Raw genomic sequence first — 21,911 nt, 5'->3', positions numbered from 1 at the left:
ACACTCATTTTCTCTCCCTCTTTCTCTTATTTATAGTGACATTGGCAACATTTTCTGCAGCACCATTTTCAAGCTAAAATTTTATCTTCCCAATTTTCACGTCATTTTTCACACAAAACAATTGTATGAGCTTTTAGAATAAACAATGTTGAAATGTAACAAAAAATCCACAAAATGTGTTATTTCGTTCATTAACTAAATCATTCCTCAAAGATGAGTAAATTGGTTATTATATGTCCTGTGACTTTCATGTAAAAAAAATCTCATTCTTGGGAAAAGTGTTAAGCCCCAGTGTAATATTTGACCACTAGATGGCACTGTGGTGTCTGGTGCGAACGAGGGCCAGTGCCACAGAGAACAGCAGGATGCCAGACAAACATAGCGGTGACTTCAATGGGGATTTCACTGTTTTTGAAATATTATGATTTTTAGGAAAGATAAACAATGCTCTTTTGTACCAGTAGGAGGCACTTAATACACACTGTCCCTTTAAGATTATGACAACAGTGATGACTTCCAAATTCAAACGAGTTTCGATCTTTTAATAACAACAAAATGACGGCAAACACGATTTAGAAGATCTTCTTTCCTTACAAACTATACTACACCTAATTTAGGACTTCTCCGTCTACAAATCTTGACCGGCTCGTTTTCAGACAAAAAAGAAAAAGTCCGTGCTTCCACGATAAAGTCTTATTTCACATCATCCAGGCCACATTTCATTCGGAATGTCGAGGAGGGAAGCAAAAAAATCCAGAAACCTCCGCGTCTCAGACGGTGGGGGCGATGGGCGTGGCTTGGGGCGGGTTGCTGGGGGCGGTGGGCGTGGCCTGCCGGGGCAAGGTGTACATGGCGCCCAGGAACTGATCGGCGATCCGGCCGGCCTCGCGGAGGCCGCTCAGAAGGGCGCCGTGCACCGTCGCCGGGTAGTTCCTGATGGTGTGCTCGCCCGCGAAAAACAGGCGAGGCACGGGCTGGAGGGGAAAACACATGGAGTTTTATATATATATATATATATATATATATATATATATATATTTATGTAGATGTAGTATAGATTTCATTATAGATATATAGATATAGTTATCGTGTTCACACATACATACATAATTACAAAGTTTCATACATGCACATACAGGTAGTTTTATATATGCAGACATTCAGGAGTAGTTATATACAAACACACAACGAAGTACTCTCGGGTAGTTTTCTATACTCACACGTGCTAGCGGGTAGTTTTGTATACTCTCACACTCTCGGGTAGTTTTACATATGCAGACATTCAGAGGTAGTTACATATATACAGAGATTAACTCAAGGGTAGTTTCCTATATATATATATATATATATATATATATATATATATATATATACATAGACACAACCAAGTACTCTCGAGTAGTTTTGTATACTCACACATAGTTTTGTATACTCACACGTGCTCTCGGGTATTTTTGTATACTCTCGTGTGCTCTCGGGTAGTTTGTATACTCACACGTGCTAGAGCGTAGTTTTATATGTGCAGACATTCTGGGGTAGTTTTATATATACAGAAATTAACTCATGGGTAGTTTTATTTATATATATATATATATATATATATATATATACACACACACAACAAAATACTCTCGGATAGTTTTGAATACTCACACGCTCTCTCGGGTAGTTTGCATACTCACGCGCGCTCCCAGGTAGTTTGCAAACTCACGCGCGCTCCCTTGTAGTTTGCATAGTCGCGTGCGCTCCCAGGTAGTTTGCATACTCACGCACGCCTGCTCCCAGGTAGTTTTTTACACTCGGGCGCGCTTTCGGGTAGTTTTGTATACTCTCACCAGCTAGCGGGTAGTTTGCATACTCTCACGAATTCTCGGGTCGTTTGCATACTCTTACGCATTTTCGGGTAGTTAGCATACTCTCGCGCACTCTCAGGTAGTTTTGTATACTCTCGCGTGCTCTTGGGTAGTTTTGTATACTCAAACGTTCTCTCGGATAGCTTGCATACTAACACGTTCTCTTGGGTAGTTTTGTATACTCTCACGTGCTAGCGGGTAGTTTGTATACTCACGTTCTCTCGGGTAGTTTTGTATACTCACACATTGTATCGGGCAATTTGCATACTCTCACGTCTTCTCGGGTAGTTTGTATACTCACGTTCTCTCGGGTAGTTTTGTATACTCACACATTGTATCGGGCAATTTGCATACTCTCACGTCTTCTCGGGTAGTTTGTATACTCACACATTGTAACAGGTAATTCTGTATACACTCACGCACTCTTGCGTAGTTTTGTATATTCACACATTGTATCAGGCAATTTGCATACTCTCACTCGTTCTCGGGTAGTTTGTATACTCACACATTGTATCGGGTAATTTGTATACTCTCACGCACTCTCGGGTAGTTTTGTATACTCACACATTGTATTGGGTAGTTTGCATACTCACACATTGTACCGGGTAATTTGCATGTTCTCTTAGGTAATTTGTATACTCTCACGCAGTCTCGGGTGCTTTTTTTATACTGACATATGTTTGCAGGCTCTTTTGTAAACTCACAAGTGCTCGCTGGTAGTTTTTTATACTCACACGTTCTCCCTGGAACTTTAGTATACTCACACGTTCTCTCGGGTAGTTTTATATTCTCACACCTACTCGCAAGTACTCTTGTATACGCACACGCACGTAGATGCATTTTATATGCACACATGAACATAGGAAGTTTTATTTGTATGCAAGTTGTATAAGTATGTCATTTCACATAATATAAATTCCATACCGTACTTTATAAAATCCTCTAAATGATTATCAAATTGAGCAGTCACCTGCGAAGCTCCGGGTATGGCGGGCCCGGGCGTGATGGGTTGCGCCATCAGGTCGTAGTCGTTTCCCGAGGATCCGGCCGCCACGTACGAGTAGGAACCCCTGGCCCAGGGGTCGGCTCGCCAACGCGTCACCACCGTTTCCTTGGGCTGCCGCGGCAACGGAGGCGGTTACCGGGGGCGACCGGCGGGGGAGAGACGGGAACCGTTTTACCTGCGGTACGGCGCTGCTTCCGAAGATGCCTTTGAGGATGGCCAGGCAGCGTCCCACGATCACGTCGTCGCTGATGTTCTCCATGATGCCCGCCGCTTCGCCCGCCATCAGGGCCAAGAGGATGGGCGCTGACGGGCACAAGGTAACCAATGATCCTTTGTATATACACCGGAAATTCATGACATTCTAAACGCCGACTTCAGACACGACCTATTCGTTTTTTAAATTCGTTTCTGCAAAGTGGATGGTCGCAAGGTTGCCGGGGGCGACTACAGATTCATGCCGGAGTGCGTTTAATCTTTCAATCCACTGATCTTTTGCTTTTTTGTTGGACTTATTTTCACTTCTATTTTTTGCATGTTTCTCAGAGGATCTGTGTCTAAATTGCCAAACTAGAATTGTAAATAGTTTTTTCCCTGCATTTGAACCTTTGTAGGACTGAAGGATTGAGTGTTAGACTTTCAATCTTTTCGTACGTAAAAAGCTCAAATTGATTTGTATTGTGAATATTTCAAATGAAATTTCATGTGTTTCGCAGGGATCCCCTGGAAAATGTTATTGCTAATTATTAAATAATTTTGGTGCATTATGTTTTTCTATAATTAACAAAATAACGTTAAAAATACAAAAACCTGAGGAGCCATTTAGGAGCCCAAGGTTCTTCTCAGTGAGCCAAGCCAAAAGAGCCCGTTTTCTTAATAGAGCTGTCCTCTTGGGTTCGACCGGTAGAAGACAAAGCCACCAGAGCATCTGTGTCTTGTAATTTTCACCACTTTGTAACTTCCGCCCTGCTTTATTCCTGGACCCTGGCTATTTCAGCTGAAAATGAAAATCTCCATTCTGATCCCTGTTTATAGCATGATCCGTAGAGTCACGCTCCAGAGAAACATGGTAATGGCAACAATTTTAAAGACTTCACCCAAATTTCAAACTTTTTCCAGGCCTTGAAAAGATTAAAGCTCAAGCATTTTCGATGATTTCAAGCACCCGTACGAACCCTGGGCTAAAGACGTCAAAAGTCTGTTCTGAATTTTTTGTCATTGACAGTTTGAGACATCAATTCTCCATGTTTTTTCCATTGAAGTAGGCTGGCTGTGAAATAACCAATTTGAAAGTCAATGAGTGACTCACATAAATGTGCAGATGAATGAATGAATAAGAATGAGTCAGCGGACCAGCACCTGAAGCATGTGATCATCTGCATCGACCAGCCAGCTGAGATTGGAAGCTGCGTTGTGAACTGTTTTAAATATTACCTATGTTTTATTTGTATTGATGTTCACTACATTTTGTGTATTGTTATCCAATGCAACATCTCTTGCAGCCTGGTCATCCTAGAGGGGGGGGATTACCACTTCTCAAGGTTTTAATTTTCCCCTCATTCTGAGGTTTTTGAATTTTCCCTTGCCCGCATGTCGGTTTCAGATCAGGGGATGGCGTCATTGTAGCCTGGGAGGACCTCTGAAACATTTTATGATTAAGGGTGTCACAAATAAATGTGCCTCGACTTGAAATGGACGGACAAAATGGATGTCCCTATAGAGTAAGGTTGTGATCTTGGCAGAACCAGTGGGGAAATGTCTAGTACAGGAAAGTAACACTTTGTGTCCTGATTCTTGATCAACTAGCGCATCAGTCAATATTGATTGGCATATACACAGGTGTACAACTAAAGCATTCTCAAAACAAAACTCAATATACTTTACTGACTAAAATTCAGAAGCCCATACAATCGCAACAGCTCGTACACAGGCAGAGCTATACGACTGATCTTAAGCTCTCCCATCCCTTGCGCAAACGACAAAGTGATTGCTGTTACCATATGAAAAAATTATTACATATGCTTACACTAGTTATTAACTAAATTGGAGTGCACAATGACAGTTATTGGACTGACTACAGCCTTAATTGACATCAGTTTTTGTCCTGATAGGAAATATATACCTGCTAATTAGTCACCTACATCCATACTAAAATATTCAATCAGCCGACACTACTTGTTATAAAGATTTATATCCTTTATGCATAATGATTTTTCGATGTAGTAGTGGAAATACTTAGTCTCCTCTGCATCATTTTGTTACGTGCGCAAGGAATGGGAGAGCTTAAGATCAGTTGCATGGCTCAGTTTGTGTACAGGATGTCGTGATTGCACAAGCTGAATATTATGGATTACCCCACTTTTTTTTTTTAATGTATGAATATATATATATATATTACAAATACATATTTTTTGTTTTTACCTTTATAGAGGTTCCAAAAAAGGAATAGCTCCCCCCGGCTGGCGGTGGTGGAGCCCACATGACCAAAGAGGTTAACGCTGGGGTCCCAGAAGACCCGGTCAAAGCACAGCACCACCTGCAGACACATTAAGGAATAAAATAGAATACAATTGTCTTTATTGTCATTGATATCAATCTGTTGAAACATTATATGTAACAAGATCAGACATGGCACACTCCAGGGAAAGAAAAGAAGGTTTTGTGTAAGCGCCCTCTGCTGGAGGAAAGTGACTCTGCAGTCCACTGCGTCATTGGGCACTGCGGCAGGGCAGCAGAGGACACTCCACTTCCCTTATTGCAGTAGTGATGCACTTATTCTCTTACTTTTAGATTAAGGAGAAATTTAGTGCAACAAAAATGGCAATCTAAGGATGAAATAGGTCTGTATACACATTCAGCCCTTCAAGGTCAAAAGGACACTGCAGCAAAATGATGCTCAAGTGATGACATGGGATACAAAGTATTTCTTTTGCAGTCTAAATCCTACAATCTATAGGAAGGCTAAAACCATTTGCAATACACAACACAATGTAGTTTTTGGACTAATTGGGGCACGACATACTCACTGTAAAGTAAATAATGATAACCTAAATTGGGTTTCCCTTTAAAGCCCCAGTGTGTATATAGAGACTCCGAGTGGTGTAAAAATTCTTTAATCATTTACATAAAATATTATTGATTTAAATAAGCAAACAAACCGCCGAGTCCTACATGTGATGGTCACAGAATCCCACCATTTAGGCTTTTGTTTAAAAAAAAAAAACGATTTCCTTCTCTAGCCACTTATGTTAGTCACTTGGCTGCAGCTATAGTTATTGTTAGCTGCTCCCCCTTCATTCTTCAGTGTCACTTGCTTTCCAGTGCTGAGGCCTACTTCTGATGGTCGCGGAGTCCCGTTTGCAGACATCTCTCACTTTATTCCCGCTGTTTCCTTCTCTAGCCACTCATATTAACCACTTGGCTGCAGGTAATGGCTCACAGCTATTGTAATTGTTAGCTGCTACTTCTTTGACCTTCAATTTTACTTGCTTTCCAGTGCTGAGATCTGCTTGCAAAGGCCACTAGCCTTATTTTTCAAGCATCTTCTACCTTTTCCCCACTGTTTCATTCTCTAGCCACTCATGTTAACCACTTGGCTGCAGGTTATGGCTCACTGCTATGGTTAGCTGCTCCTTCTTCGTTCCTTAGTCTCACTTGCTTTCCAGTACTGAGCCCTGCTTGTGATGGACACAAATCCCCGTTTTCCAGGCATCTTCAGATTTTTTTCTCACCGTTTCCTTCTCTAGCCACTCGGCTGCAGGCTATGTTCCATCACTGGGTTTAATGATTAAGAGTCTCTTGCAATCTTTTACTGGCTTTTCTGGTAGCTTCTCCTATGCTAGGTGCAAACGTTTTCAGCTACTCTGCGTGTATCCAGCAAACTCTTCTTTTATTGTTGCTGGCTAGGAGTAACAGCGGCTTTTATGTACTGTTGCTGGCTGAAATTTGTTGTTGGTCACATATGAAAATAAGGAAGTATGCTTCAGAATTTTGCAGAGTGGTATCTTTTTTCGAAATGACACAGCTCCATTCTAAGATACATCGACCTCTGGTGATGAATGATTCCACACTGTCACTTTATAGTTAGGTTCATTTTGAACGTTTGAATTGGTGCTCATTGTCAAACAATAGACCTGTCATAATTTGGAGGGTAACTATCACAAACTACTGGTAGCAGTTTATTATGTGACCTTTTTTTTTTTCCGTCAAATAACTTAATGATTTATTCTTGTCCGCAAATTTTGCATGAATCATATTTTCCGGACTAGAAGTTGTAATTTTTCATAGGCCAGGGGTACAACTGCCAACTTATATGTAAAATGAACACATTATTATATCATTGAGTTTTAAATTGTTCTTACTGGTATATTATTTCACAAGTTATCTTCACTGCAAGAAAAAAAAACGGAAGAGAGCGCTATAGGACTGTGTTGATTATTTAAACAATGCTGGTCATCTAAGAGGGGCTGAAAAAAATGGCACCAAAAAGATAATCATATCCTGCGGATATTTATGATCAATATTGCCAGATATTTAAAGTTTGGGTTGTTCTGGAGAAAATGGCCAGAATTAATCACTCTGATTTCTGACCCATCATGGCCAAAATAACAATAAAAATTCTAAGCGACCTGTATTATTATTATTTATTTATTTATGATACTTGGTCAATAAATGGTTAATTATGCATTTTTTTGACTGGTGCCACTTATACTCCGGAGAAGCTTGCACTCTGGAAAATACAGTACTACAAGTTAATTTAAATATTTGCTGGTTGGGTTAATTGTCCGGAATTGATAATTGTTCAGAACAATGGAGATTTCATTTCTTGTGCTCCACTACTAGATTTAACTAGGTCACATATTACCAGCTCATAAATTGATGGGTATAACCGTTTTAATAAAAAGGGAACGCAACGTCCGCTCTCTTTCCAACTCCCTGCACTTTCTCCACTTACCTTATTGAGATTTCCGAAGCCCATCCTCTGTATGGCGGAGGTCTTCCACTCAGGCAGTGGCGGCACAAACTGCACGGCGGGCGGCTGCTGCTTCAGCACGCCCAGCGGCAACGTGCACAGCACGGCGTCGCACTTGTAAATGAAGGTCTGCGTGGCCGAGCGAGTGTTTACGGCAATCACCTCGCAGCCTGCAGAGTGGGATTTGGCATGTAAAAACGTTGGCATTTTGTAAATATTTGGAGGCGTCGGTCACTTACCGGACGCCGTGTATCGAACCTGCCGCACGGCCGTGTTGAGTTTGATGTCCAAACCTTCGGCAAGCGCCACCGGCACGCACGAGTAGCCGTTTCGGACAGTCAGGTGGCTGCCGGTAAACTCGAAGTCGTCGTCCTGCAAAAGGGGTGTAAGCCAAGCTGTTTGAGGTCCGAAACAAAAAGCCTACCTGATCCCAGTGTTTGAGCGAAAGGGTCGAGAGGGGTGTGGCATTGGCAAACTCCAAATTGGCAAAGTGCCAGTCCAGGATTTGACGATCTCTGGACGACAGGTAGACGTCACTGCAGGCCAAAGATAGGAACACGGTTTAAAATATTTTTTAAAGATTTTTTTTTCCTTCTCCTAATATTAAATCTATAATTAAATATACAATTTCTATATGAACGTTGACTTGAGAGTGTAAAACAAATATATACTGTATGTATACATTATATATTACTGTATATACTGTATGTATATCTTGTACCCACACAGATTATTTTGCTAAATTCAAGGATTAGTTTTCTGAATATTTTATTTTACACCTTAAAATTGGAAAAATAACACTGAAAAATCAGAATATTTGATTTTTTAACTTTTTACATATTTTATGTAATCTATTTTAGATTTTAATCTTAATTTTCTGTTTAGTCACATTTTTTTTACTAAAATAGAACAAATTTTACGTCTTATGAGGCAAAAAAAAAAAAAAAAGTCATTTATTTCGATGGAATTTTTTACCAAACTGCGGCGTTTCATTTTTTAAATTTTAAGTATTTTATATGTATTTTTAAATAAAAATGAGAGAAAAGCCAAAACTATAAACAATTAAATACAATTTGTACAAAAAGTTTTATACAAGAAAAATAAATAATAAACATAGTTTTAATACCAAACTATTTTTGTTAATATAGTCATGAATTTCCCTTCGGGGATGAATAAAGTATCTATCTATCTATCTATCTATCTATCTATATTTCGAAAAAATATATTATTTCAGTATTTTTTTAATTTATATTTTATAGATGCTCTTTTCATTTGAAATATAAAAGAAAATTCTTCTTAAAATTAAGAAATATTATAAATAATTCTGTTTATTGTAAAATATTGGAAAATAAATCAAAATGATTGTAAAACAAATATAATTCATAAAAACCAACTTTTTTCCTCAGATAATTGAGCTAATTTTAAGTATTTCATAAGTATATATTTTTGAAAATAAAACGAATAAGAGAAAAGCCAAAACCATAGCCAAATAAATATAATTGGTAAAAAAAATATATTTTTATAACAGATCATTTATTTTTCAGTTTAAGCATTATGTATCCTATTTTACAAGAAAAATAAATAACATACTTGTAATATCAAACTATTTTTTAAATGGTCATGTTTCTGAAAAAAGATTATATCAGCATTGTATTATTTTTTTTACTTATAATTTATAGATGCTCTTTTCATTTAAATTATAAAAGAAAATTATTCTCAAAATTAAGAAATATTATAAATAATTATATCTATTTAAAAAAATTGGAAAATAAATCAAAATTATTGTAAAACACATTTAATTCATAAAAAAACTTTTTTCCTCAGATAATTGAGCTAATTTTTAAAACAGAATTCCTCCTTTTTATCAAATAATAATTAATGATGCTAGAAAAATAAGTTTTTAAGAATTATACTACTGTATAAGGATTTTTTCCCATTAGATATTATCGTTTTGTCAAGAAACAATATTTAATGTGCACGTTTAAACTGATAAGCCGACAAACAAAAACAGAGAGGAAGAAAAACACACATAAATACCTAGGTGGGTTGGCCTCCAACTCCTGGAGCTTCTCCTCCAACTTCCCCTGCTGCTCCTGCAGCTCATCGTACTCCTGCGCAAAGCACAAAAAACATTTTTGTTCCCCTAGTTTGCCATATTTTGTATCACACACCCAAAAAAATGAGTTGCAGGCCAGTATAGGAATGTTTTAGACACCATCTAAAAGGTCTTTCTTTTAAAACACCCGCAGAAGTGATTTGTCTGCACACGCCTCCAAAATAAAATTCCTACTACTGCTGCTAATAATACATCCATTGAAAGGATAAAACCACTTAAACATAGTCCGCCTGAGTTAGTAAGATAATGTCCGGTCAGTAAATATATCCACTGCTACCAATTACAATCTTTAGCAAATCTAATTTGGCCTTAAAGTAGCCTCCAACGCATGTAAAGCCACAATGGTCGCTTAGAAAAGCCAGCTCGTGTTCGCTCCTTGACCGGAACAATGTAATTGAAGCCTTGGCTCAGACGTCTGAGTTTGGATTTCGCTGAGGAATCCGTCGCCGCTTTTTAACAAGCGCCGAGCAGACGAAAAATTCCCACAGGCGCATCTCAAAGTCTTCCGTCAAAAGTGCAAGTTGCCGTAGCAACTCAATATTGAGTTGCTGTGAGTTTATGAACCCTTTCGCTGGATGTTTGAGGTCTACGGAGGTAAATTTTGAAATGATTTAAAGTGACAGTGTATAATAATTTACCGCTAGATGTCGGTTTTGCTGAGAACAGAGCTGAAGCATGTGCGTTTGATAAAGAAAAACTACGGAAGCCTTAAAGATACCAGATGACAAAGTTCAGGAGGCCTATGTTCATAATTTCTTGCAAAAATGAATTTCAGACAACATGAAAGCTGGTGTTAATCCTTGCTAGTGATGACAGAAGACATCCGATTCACCCAGAGAAGCTGGAAAGAGGCAATTGCTGGGAATGGTAAGAGCTGGTGTAAGCGTAAGGTTCTTACACCTTGTTCATGGCCAAATTCAAGCACTCTAAGAATTTTCGAAACCAATTTTCTTATTTATCGAGTAATATCAAAATTACAAAAAAATCCAATGAGAATCATGCATTTTTCCAGAGCCACAAATATATCTGTGATTTACATCTGCTATTATTAATCTAACATGTGCCATTAGTCTCTCACACTGCTCTGGTGTAATTTTGGGTATTCTTCTTCCAGCCTCCTCCACAGTTCGGTGATTGAAGCGAGTTTCTTGACCATAACTTTGTCACCAATAATTTTTTTCCATTGGTTCTCTATTGGGTTAGGATCAGGACTTTAAGGAAATTCTTTACCCGTTTTGCTGTGTGACATGGAACATTGTCCTGCATGAAGACTGCAGGTTGATTGGTAAGAAACCATGTGCTGTTGAAGACGGTTCTGATATACATTTGCATTCACTCAGCCATGTTTAGTATAAAAGGCCCGACGCCTGCTGCAAAAAATATGCCCCAAACCATGACACCTCCTCCTCCACCTTTTACTGACTTTTTTTTTTTTTTTTACAAACTTTGGGTTTAGTCTTTCTCCAATGTGTCGCCGAAACTAATGCTTCCTATCAGACCCAAACAAATTAAATTTGCTTTCATTACTAAGGTAAACGCTGAACCAGTTCTCCTTTGTTTAGACGACATGCTCCTCAGCAAAGATCAGTCTAGTTTTTTGATTTTTTTTTTTTTTTTTGCTAATGAGAGATTTGATCACTGCAGTGTGGGCCTTCAGTCCAAATGCTCTTAAACAGCGAGACACTGTATAGCGAGACAGATCCTTACCATGTTCAGCATTGAACTAGCAAGCAATCCAGCTGCAATGATTTGTCCTCTTTTAAATTTGTCTTTCGTGGATGACCAGCCTTATTGGGCGACTCGCATGAATTTGTAGTTTTGTAGACATTCAATATTCTTGAAATCACAGATTTGGAATGATCAACTTGTCTTGCGATGGCTGATGGGGTCATCCCTTTCGTTTTCATCTGGACAACCTGCTGCCGAGGGCTTTCAGTCACTTTAAAACGGCCCACCATCTTGCAGAGTCAGTGAAACTGGTAGTTAGAATGCCAGTTAAATAGGGGTCTGCAGATAATCGCAGATATAAGCACCATGCTCTAGATTAGCGCCATTAAGTGGGAGGCACCTGAAAGTGTTCGCTAATTTTAATCAGTGCATTTTTGGCAAAATATGTGGGTTATTTTTTAAGTGCCTGAACCATTTTGTGACAAAGCATTGTAGTAGCATGGGATACACACTACAAAATGTACTTAAACTGTTGAGCAGTGAAGATGGCTTTTTTTTCTCCCAGAATCACAATTGTTTCTAAAATGTTCTCTAATCTCCAGTGTACATGGGTTTTTGACTATTATCTTAATCAATAACGTAGTATTTTTACAACACTAGAGGTCACTATAGAATTCACACCAGGGCTATAAGAATGAAATCTTTTTGAAGTTTAAGAGTAAAATGTTTTTGTCGTCTCACTTTGCAAAGCGTCGTCAAGTCTCTGTGCTTGCTCTTCACCAGGAACTCCGCAGTGATGTCCCGTGGAGGTTTGACTTCACTGGCCTCTTTAAACTGCTGATGGAGCTCCTTCACGCGTTCCTTGGTGGACACCATCTGGACAGGAGAAAAAGAAATGAATACGTAAATAAATAAGGTAAGCGTCGTATTTCAGTTCTTGAAATGATTTCAAGGTGTATTTGCGGGGAAGCTGCCCACTTTATTGAGAAGATCTCTGAGCTCTTCTTGTGTCTTCACGATCTTGTTCCAGTGTTCGATTTGCTCATCTTTGACATGCTTCTCTTGCAGCCTACAGAAAAATCATTTGATATCTATTAGTATTTGGAAAACGTTAATTTTATGAGGTTGACAAATTAGAACACGTATGCTGTCAATTGTCTGCTTGTTACCAAGGCTGTAATGATATCCATCTCTTATAAAGCCTTTTTGCACCCAGCCACAAGAATTTTCATCGCGTGTCATAGAAGTAGTTTCCAAGTCCAAGAGATGAAAATCGTCATCAGTTTTTTCTTTTCTCCCAGTGTCTACTTTAGAATGAAATACACCCGTTTTTTACTTTGATGTGATAATACAAAAAATATTCCAAGAGATTTAAAAGATTAGACATTTTCAAAAAGTAGCAAGGTCATAGAACTCCCTCTGTTCCCAGTCTCAGCTACTTTAATCCAATCTAGTTTGAAATCAAATCAATTTGGCTGTACTCACTGTATGACCACCTCCAGGGCCTGCCCCAGGGAGACGGGCTTGTTGTTGAGGAAATTAAAGTCCAGCTGGTGGCTAAGAAAAGAGGTGGCTTCCAGCAGTCTGTTGAATTCCTGTTCCACCATCTCGTCTTTCTCTTTGGGCACCTAAACATGCAAAATAGTTATAAATAACAGCATGGTTGGTAACCGTTGCCAAACATGATATAATTTTAAAGGGATGTAGATATTCATCCATCCATCCATTATCTGAACCGCTAATCCTCAGTAGGGTCGCGGGGGAGCTGGAGCCCATCCCAGCCATCGGGCAGTGGGCAGGGGACACACTGAACTGGTTGCCAGACAGTCACAGGGCACACAGAGACAGACAACTCACTCGCTCATTCACACCTAGGGACAATTTGGACCGGCATATTAACCTGACATGCATGTTTTTGGAATGTGGAAGGAAACTGGAGTGCCCGGAGCAAACCCACTCAAGCACGGGGAGAACATGCAAAGGTTTGATCTCATGACCTCAATACTGTGCCGCACGTACGCCAACCACTGCGCGCCGTGCGGCCATGTAGATAATCATTCAAAATGTAATTATAAATACGGTTTACCCCCGGGATACGGAATCCCCATCGTACAACATTTTCTCTTTACGGTGTGGAATGAGATGTTTTTTCAGCTCCTCTTTACTGCATTTTCCCGCTATACGACATCAGCAACCAATTATTTGGCATGCCCAAAAACGTTATAAAATTCAAGCTTGTGTTCTTGCGTAGGATAGTAATTTACGTCACTAACATCCCTCTCTGCTAATGGTCGACGTCATATAAAATGCTAGTCTTCTATTGTGTTGCGTCACGGTATCACGAAAAGCCTAAATGCTATTAGCTGAACTACCTCCCACGAAGCCTTTCCATTTGTGAATATCAGGATCATCCAAGACTTGCAGTGATGCCAAGGGGAAAAGCAACAACACGATACCATAGAAACGACGTTTGCTCGCATTAGCAAATTACGTCAGGTTTCTATCCTCCACTATAAGAGAATTTTAAAGTACGATCCCCGTGAACGCATTATTGTCGAATCCCGGAGGTCTACTCAAATAGGAACATGCAAAGTCATTTTTAACATAAACACTGCAGGGACAGAGCCCCGCTCCGCAGATGGTCACAACAAAGATATTTTACTTTCAACCAACACAATAACAATCAGTAACTGGTATTCCCATTTAATTGGGCTAATAATTCTAAAAAAAAGCCAGCAGAATGAGAAAGAAAATGTTTTTGCTTCCCCAATGATATTCAGGACATGAAATAATTATGCAAGTAAACTAATACATACACTAGTGCACCGTTCTCCCTTCAGTTGGTCAGTGGTGGTCCAAAGAGAGAGGGGAGGAAAGAAAAAATATTAAGTCAACATAAGGAAAACATGCATTTATTTCATTTGTGAAAGCTCAAAAGCCTTTGACCTAGACATCCCATTACTGTCGTCTTAGAGAAGACTTGATAATATTAGACAGATGTTTTTGCTTCTGCTCTGGAAGTGAAATAAAACCCTTGATTTTTTTCATAGATGTGCTTAAGAAATAGCAAGTCAGGGGCCTAATGGCGTCTCAAATTGTGTAACAGAATAATTCCAAATTTCTAAAACTATCAGTCTTAAAAGAAATCATGTGTGTAGTGTACATGCCTATTTAAATTAATGTCTTATTTTTACCCCACTAGGGGTCTCTGTACAATGCACTCTAGGGCTTTACAGATTTAATGACTGCACACAATGCTTTAGAAACAAATGCCACTGTACAAGGAAATGCAAATCATGGTAATTGATTGCACGTATGCATTTCTAGTCACTTTTCACATAGTACTCACAGCCTGGCCATTGGCTTCATACAGCGGACACTTCTGTTTGATTTTGGCCAGCTCCATGTTAACCTGTTTACTGACCACGGCCATGGGATTTCCCCCTGAACAAGTGCACAGACCACGTGGCGCAATTTTTTAAAACAGTTAAAAAGCACACTCTACAGGTGGAAAAAAATGTGGTTGAAGAAACACATACCCAAGCCCGTTACCACCATGGCGCCCAGATCTGCAACATAGTTTCCCTTCCTAAATGTGGCCACCCTGCCTCCGACACGGTCCTACCAACAAGATAGCAAACAAATAAAATACAAACCCAAAACATCAGATTCATTGAGTGGCAAACACACCCTGGCTTCTAATACGGTGACATCCATTCCGAAGCTTTGCAGTTGGCGGGCGGCACCCAGGCCGGACACGCCTCCGCCGATCACAATCACCTTTCCAGTCTTTTTGGCTGTAAAGAAGTACAGATAATAGATGGGTGGGGCATAACAATGTAAAATATAGTAATATTTAAGTTAAAGTGTTTCTCCTAGAATCCAAACATGTGCAATTTGAAATGTGTAGGTGTAAAAACTCTTTGTTATTTTTGTTAAGTAACTTAATGCTGCATAGATACTGTATTTTCCGGACTACAAGGCGCACCCTAAATATATATCTGTTTCATATATAAGTATATGTACAAAAAGATAAAATTTCACAATTAAGCTAGCTTGATTCATTCATAAATAGTCACCATTTGTAGAAGCAGTTCCAATTTTATTTACTGTACTTTCAGTTTTAAAGGCACACATTCGAATGTCTGGAAAATTTATGGTCTTTGTGTGCGCCATATATTCCAGAAAATACTGTATTTATTTGGGACAGTGTTTTTGTATTCGTTTTACCATATAAACTAATGAGATATGATTTTAAATTCTAAATATATTTCCAAACGGACTTCTAGCACTGTATACTATTTTCAGCTAAAATTAATTTTTGTTAAATATTTTTTCCTATGCAAAATAAGCCTACAAAGCCTAATAAATTAGCTAAAAAAAAAAATCATTCTTTTTTCTCATATTTCGTTGCAAAATAGCTTCACTTGAGTCCCGGACATTTAGCTAAAAAAATACATTGAAAGAACTTACCGAAAAATCATTTTGTTCTCTTTATTGTAAAGATTGTATTGTTTACAATTATTATTTTTCAACTCACTTGGCAAAGGCTTGACCCTCTTGTAAATGCCAAAGTTGATAAGTCCGTGCCGTTCGAGGTAGCTGTGTATTCTGTGGACCAGCACGGCGTCGCCTGTGAGTTGACAAAAAAGCTTTATTCAAAACTGATAGCGTCACATAATGAATAGGTTTTATTTTTGAGGTGTCTTACTGTTGTACGGGGCTTCAAGCTGCTGTGCGGTGGTTTCGAAAGTTAGTTGGATCTTGGGGTTGTCCAGCCACAGTTGGAGCTGGGTTGAACACAGCAACGTTTTCAAGTCAGTGTTTCCTATACATAGGTAGATTCTGGCTGCCCGTTAGCATTTAACTGGTCCTGCCAGGGTCTCAGAAATGCGTATTAAAAAAGATATATTAATGTGAAATTAATCAAAATAATTTTTAAAATTTCTCATTATACAAATGATTCCAAACGTCATGGTTGGTCAGTTAGCCCTTCTCCCTGTGATGACATTTGGTTGTTCCAGTGTTTGTCCCGCCCCGTCTGCACGATGATTAGACGGCTGGGTAAAATGTGACATTGACGAGTGTCGCGTTTTCCCCAAGTTGAACCTTTTTTAACTCTCTGTGACTAGAAAAAAATAACAGCGCAGAGCCTACTGCATACCAAACCTACCCAGCGCCCCGATGCACAGACAGCGTTTTAAATCGAGAGTAAAAATGTGGCGCTGCCATTGAAAAATTTGCTCAGAGCAGAAAAACACTTTGGTGGACACGGGCTTTATCTGTAGCTCATACATTGCGTGTTACAATAACATCCGCCATCGAAGAAGAATCAGTAACCTGTCATAGCAGCAATCACAAAAGCAGCGGTACTGGTATTTATTGCTTTCAAATCACCAATACAGGTATGAACTTTAGTTAAATTTAAAACTCATATCAGTGATTTGGTCTGTTTACTCGCCGATACAATACCTTAAAATAGTGAGGCATCGGACAACACTAATTATTTTTAGGCTTATTAGAAGAAGAGCAGATTTAAACACCTGTCTTGTTTACCGTGCTTTGTGGGTATGAATTGTTTGCTGTGTCATTGCCTTTCATAACTAGTGTATTTATGATTCAATAGTTTACAAGGGCACACATTAATCTGATCTAGATTCTTGATTTTGCTCTAAAAATGCACCAGATCGATGTGTTTGATCTTGAAATGTACAACAATTTCTTCTGTGCACCCACCAGGGTCTCACGAAATTCTATGGCACACACAGCAAGTGTCACAATAGTGATTACTTACTGTCCGGTTGCGGATGTAGAGAAAAACCTTCTGTGTCTGCTGTGGTCCGCTGATGATGTCAGGGAAGCAGGCAGCCTCCTGGGAGGTCATGCGGTCGTGGGGGAGGCGACTCTGAAAAGCAGCGCCTTCCACACCTGATTATAGACATAGTCTGTTAATGCTTATTATCTTTACGAGAATATTGACAGCACATGTTTTTTTCTGGTTTTAAAAAAGGGTTACATCACGGGTGTCAAAACTATGGCCTGGGAATCATATATGGCCACAAGTAAGAACTAAAAAGGTTGTTTGCTCCCAAAAAAAGGCATTTTATAGACTAAATGTACATTTTTATATATTCTAATAGGCATGTTAATGGTTACAATTTTGAGGCAACTTTTTTCTTTACATAGTTTCAGCATTTTGCAAAAATGATCGATGCGAACAATATATTTGCTGTCCTTGTTGACTTACAATAAATGAATATGTCCATGTTTTCCAATTACACATTTACACCTTTTTTAAATAAACTTTTATTTCACATAATTGGCCATTTTTGTAAAATACTTGAAACTAAGTTTGTAGATTCAAGTTTTTTTCAAATAACCTTTAAACAATAAAACAATTAAAATAGTTTAATTTATACAATACATACAAATAATGTCATCTAGTGACACGTGTATCCTATATATAGTTATTAATTTGTTTAGCCATTCTGTGTATGTGTTTGTGGTTGTTGGATTTTTATTTTGTACATTACATGTTCTTGTAGAACTCTATGGGTTAAAATTTGTTCCATGAAAAGTGCTACAGAAATAAATATTGATTTGTCATTATGTGACCCCAAGAGAAAAAAACTGGTTGAAATGCTACCACTTGCTGCACTCTAATTCCTTGTTTCTGCAGTGCGATATTAGCAGAAACTCACCAGATGGTTCCTCAGGTTCGCTGTCATTCTCCTCTTCAGGCGGAGGGGCCGGTGGTGGAACGACCTGCTTGCGCTCCTTCTCCGCCTTGGCGTTCCTCTCCTCCTCAGAGTAATATTCGTCCTCAGACAGATTGGCCAGGCTCTCGTCCATCTCGCGGTACTCCACCTGCAACAGTAGGCACAATAAAAGCATCATTAAAACCCGCCATTCTGAAACACGCCGCTTCCAAAACGCCATTGTTGAAGCCCACCAGTAAAATTCTAAGATGTTTACCTTATGCCGCTTGCGTCGGCTCGTCCGCCGGACTTCGGCCGAGTCTGGGTCCAGCGCACCAGGGCCTCCTCCGCCCTGGTGAGGCGGAGGGGCTCCCCCCGACTCACCGCTTGGAGATGACCTCTCTTTCTTTTTTATGTCCATTGGACCCGCGGCTGAAGCGGAAGCAGCTCCCTGGGATTCAGAACCCGGGGCCCGATCTCCTCCGGCCGCACCCGCGGAAGATGAAGAGGATGACGACGACCCGGCGTCTGATTTCTTACTTGACAACATGATGGAGGATGTTGGAGGCCTCTCCTGGTGTTAAAGATAGCCTTTGATTCCTGAGTTTCATTTTTTTATCAAAGTTTAAATGCACCAAGTGGTTGTGCAGTGAACCCCAGCCGTTTGTCATTCTCAATTGAGGTAGACAAATATTGTTACAAAAGAACTTTACAGAGAGTCATCGACACAGCCGAGAAAATCTTTGGATGCCATCTGCCCAGTCAGAACAACATTTTTAACGACTTGGATCACCCCGGGCCTGACTAATTCAGACCGTTGAACAGCTGTCTCCTAATTCCAACAGTAAGGTACTGATTGATGGAACAATTGGAGCGTTGTTTCAAACCACAGTCGTGTGAGACATTCTCTCTGCAACTTTGTTCAACATCCTTCTGGAAAGGATCATCAACGAAGCCCCTGGACCAACAACCTGAAGGTACAGTCAGGGGACACAATGTTACTAAACTCCGTTTTGCTGATGCCATTGCCAGACTGGCAGGAGAAGAAAGGGAACTCGGAGATCTGATCAATCACCTGGACAAAGTATCAACCTAGTATGGGATGGAATTCAGCACATAAAAAATAAACAAAAGTAATGACCAACAACCCCCAAGGTATTACCACAAACATCACCATCAACAGCTTGAACCTGTCTCCAATTTTAAGTACCTTGGAGCTATCATATCAGAAAAAGGGTCAAATCCAGATATCCTAGCCAGGATAGCTCAAACCAAAGCCGAATTTGCCAGACTTAAACCCATCTGGAGGGACAACAACAGCAGTGAAATCACAGGTCAGACTAATGCAAGTGCTGGTTACTGCCATATCCCTCTACGAGACATGAACTCTCACAGCAAAACTGGAAAAGGAAATCCAGGCCATGGTGATGCAATGCAATAGGAAATTTTAAGACACCAGCTACATAGCCCATGAGACAAATGAAACGGTGCGCAACACAATCAGGGGGCACATTGGACCCTATAAAGAACTGTTGTCAACTGTAGACAGAAAAAGACGTTAGTGGTATAATCACACAAGAAGATCATCAGGACTGGCCAAGATAATTCTCCAAGGTACAGTCCAGGGGGGCAGAAAGAGAGGAAGACCAAAAAAGAAACAGTTGGACAACATAAAGGAATGGACTGGTGCCAACAACCTAAAAACAGGCCAGGATCCCTCAACAGTGAAGGAAGTTGTGTCCTCATTGGTGCCCCAAAGAACCCGTGAAGCCTCGAAAGTATCGAAATGTTTATAGTAATATTTCTTTATTCATTTTTTGCACAATGTTGCTGCTTAAAAAATGGCACTATTTCTTGATGTACATATATTTTAGGCCAGTCTACAACTACTACATTGTAAATTGTATAAATCAATCCTAATATTCTTCTTTCATCCTTTTTAAGACTTTTATTACATGTTGATCACACAGTTAGACGTTTAATTTTGGCATAAACTATGTATGACACCTTGCAGTCAATGACAATACGGACAACTGTAGTATGTTTTATATCAAAGTAGTTTGATCACAATATAATAGGCGTTCATAAACTAAAGTAGGCAGGAGGAAACTAGGCGACGGACTTCCAGATTTTCTAGATTTAAGTGGTCATAGAAGATCAGAAATTGTTTAAAACTCAGAACGTTACCACGGGAGTGAAACACTACAGGACTTACAAGCATTTTTTACTTGATTTAATATGGGTTCACTGCACAATAAAACAAAAAAATGAAGATGATAACTTGTGACTGCGTGATCGGCTAAGATAAAATAACACACTATTGCACGCGCAACATCTACATCGTGAAGGGATGCATATGCTCCAGTGTCATCAGAATAAACTTTTAAGATCCTGTCAATTCTCATGTTATTACATGCTAACAACCAACCAAGGGTGCCACCAAACATTCCCAATAAGACTGGATGAATTTAGTGGCGTTAATCGTGCGTGGGTGTCATGAGCTTGTGAAAAATGAATGCACGATGGCACAATAACATTGTCTTGTTTTACCCATTTCTCCGTGCACCTGGTTATATCCATTCAAACACTGAAGAAATAAGGACAGAATAACAGTTACAAACATATGTTGCCTCACAAAGCATTCATGATTCTGCTGAAAAATGGACTCATTTGAATGCATTTAAGTCCAAGTGTCCATTACAGCCAGTAAGCTAGCTAGCGATCACTGCAGGCATTGCTTGCATAATGTATTTTAGATAGACATACGTAACGTATCCCAAAACCCACCTTCATCACCTCGTTGACATTAAATTAATAATTACGAAATTAAATGTGTAAAATCAACCACTTCATTAAATAGCTTAAAGTTCATAAAACGAGGATAATTACGTTCCCAAGTATATTAGCATGCTACATTAGCTGCTAACAATGAGCCCCGGCTATCATCACGTAGTAGCAGGTGTGATTTTCAAAAATGAGAACTAAGTTCTACAAATAACATGTTGGCTCTTTTAAAACACATTAAATATCACATATTGGTTTTAATTTGAGAATAAAAATATTGTAAATATCTAAAAAAAAATACCTCACGGTCCTCCGCAGATGTCAACACAAAGACTGCAGTGCACTTCAACCCAACCTGCTTTCAGGAAAAAAAAACTGTACGCTGAATGGACAATGCCGGTCGTTTTCATTGATTTGATTGGCCAAATTTTTGATCAATCAAAAATGAATCTGGAATTTTGCTATGTGTTGAACGTGACAGCTTTTATTAATAGTTTCACTTTTTACTACTATTATTCCAATTACTTTTACTGTTAAAATACACACTCATTTATAGGCTTTCCCTCTCTCTCTTTATATATATATATAAACACTGTATACAGTATATACCTTGTGAATTATATATGTTGTTTAATCGCTGCTGCTAAATGTTATTGCACTTATTTTCATTGCACTGTAGTTACAGTGCACCATTCTTCTTCATTGTATTATTATTATTAGCATTATTATTATTATTATAACTTAGGCCCGTTTTTCTGAGCACTATGTTGTAATAATCATTATTTTTTTGCCTATTCATCTTTTATCTTTGTTCTCT

The 21,911-nt window shown here is 39.1% G+C and overlaps 1 protein-coding gene across 4 annotated transcripts; it reads right to left on the bottom strand.

Annotated features, from left to right (window-relative positions):
- Window positions 1-521: 521 nt before the first annotated feature.
- kdm1a (lysine (K)-specific demethylase 1a) lies at window positions 522-21,469 on the bottom strand. Of its 4 annotated transcripts, none has more exons than XM_088354657.1 (22): window positions 21,396-21,469; window positions 20,861-20,897; window positions 18,588-18,884; window positions 18,314-18,479; window positions 17,407-17,540; window positions 16,324-16,402; window positions 16,153-16,245; window positions 15,303-15,409; window positions 15,152-15,233; window positions 14,962-15,056; window positions 14,429-14,446; window positions 13,098-13,240; window positions 12,591-12,681; window positions 12,354-12,488; window positions 9,866-9,939; window positions 8,253-8,364; window positions 8,068-8,200; window positions 7,811-7,998; window positions 5,278-5,392; window positions 3,035-3,162; window positions 2,824-2,970; window positions 522-974 (listed from the first exon to the last, which is right to left on the bottom strand). In XM_088354657.1, the coding sequence occupies exons 2-22, from the start codon at window positions 20,888-20,890 to the stop codon at window positions 771-773; spliced, it is 2,571 nt and encodes an 856-aa protein (XP_088210783.1). In that variant the 5' UTR covers window positions 20,891-20,897; window positions 21,396-21,469; the 3' UTR covers window positions 522-770. The 4 variants fall into 4 exon arrangements, with proteins under 4 accessions (XP_088210783.1, XP_088210782.1, XP_088210784.1 ...); XM_088354656.1 differs by having other exon boundaries at window positions 18,314-18,483; window positions 18,589-18,884; XM_088354658.1 differs by having other exon boundaries at window positions 17,407-17,531; window positions 18,314-18,483; window positions 18,589-18,884.
- Between the last annotated feature and the right edge of the window lie 442 nt (window positions 21,470-21,911).

The sequence above is a fragment of the Urocampus carinirostris genome, chromosome 15, assembly GCF_059441175.1.
Source record: "Urocampus carinirostris isolate Australia breed hairy pipefish chromosome 15, RoL_Ucar_1.0, whole genome shotgun sequence".
NCBI lineage: Eukaryota > Metazoa > Chordata > Actinopteri > Syngnathiformes > Syngnathidae > Urocampus > Urocampus carinirostris.
This window is presented reverse-complemented; position numbering and strand designations above follow the sequence as displayed.

Bases quoted from the DNA above. Each gene is read 5' to 3' on its own strand.
- kdm1a (XM_088354656.1), bottom strand. From the start codon at position 20,890: ATGGATATAACCAGGTGCACGGAGAAATGG. The intron at 18,885-20,860 runs GTAAAACAAGAC...CTTTAACACCAG, and splicing joins CCAGGTGCACGGAGAAATGG to GAGAGGCCTCCAACATCCTC. The intron at 12,489-12,590 runs GTGGGCAGCTTC...TCTCCTGTCCAG, and splicing joins TCAGAGATCTTCTCAATAAA to ATGGTGTCCACCAAGGAACG.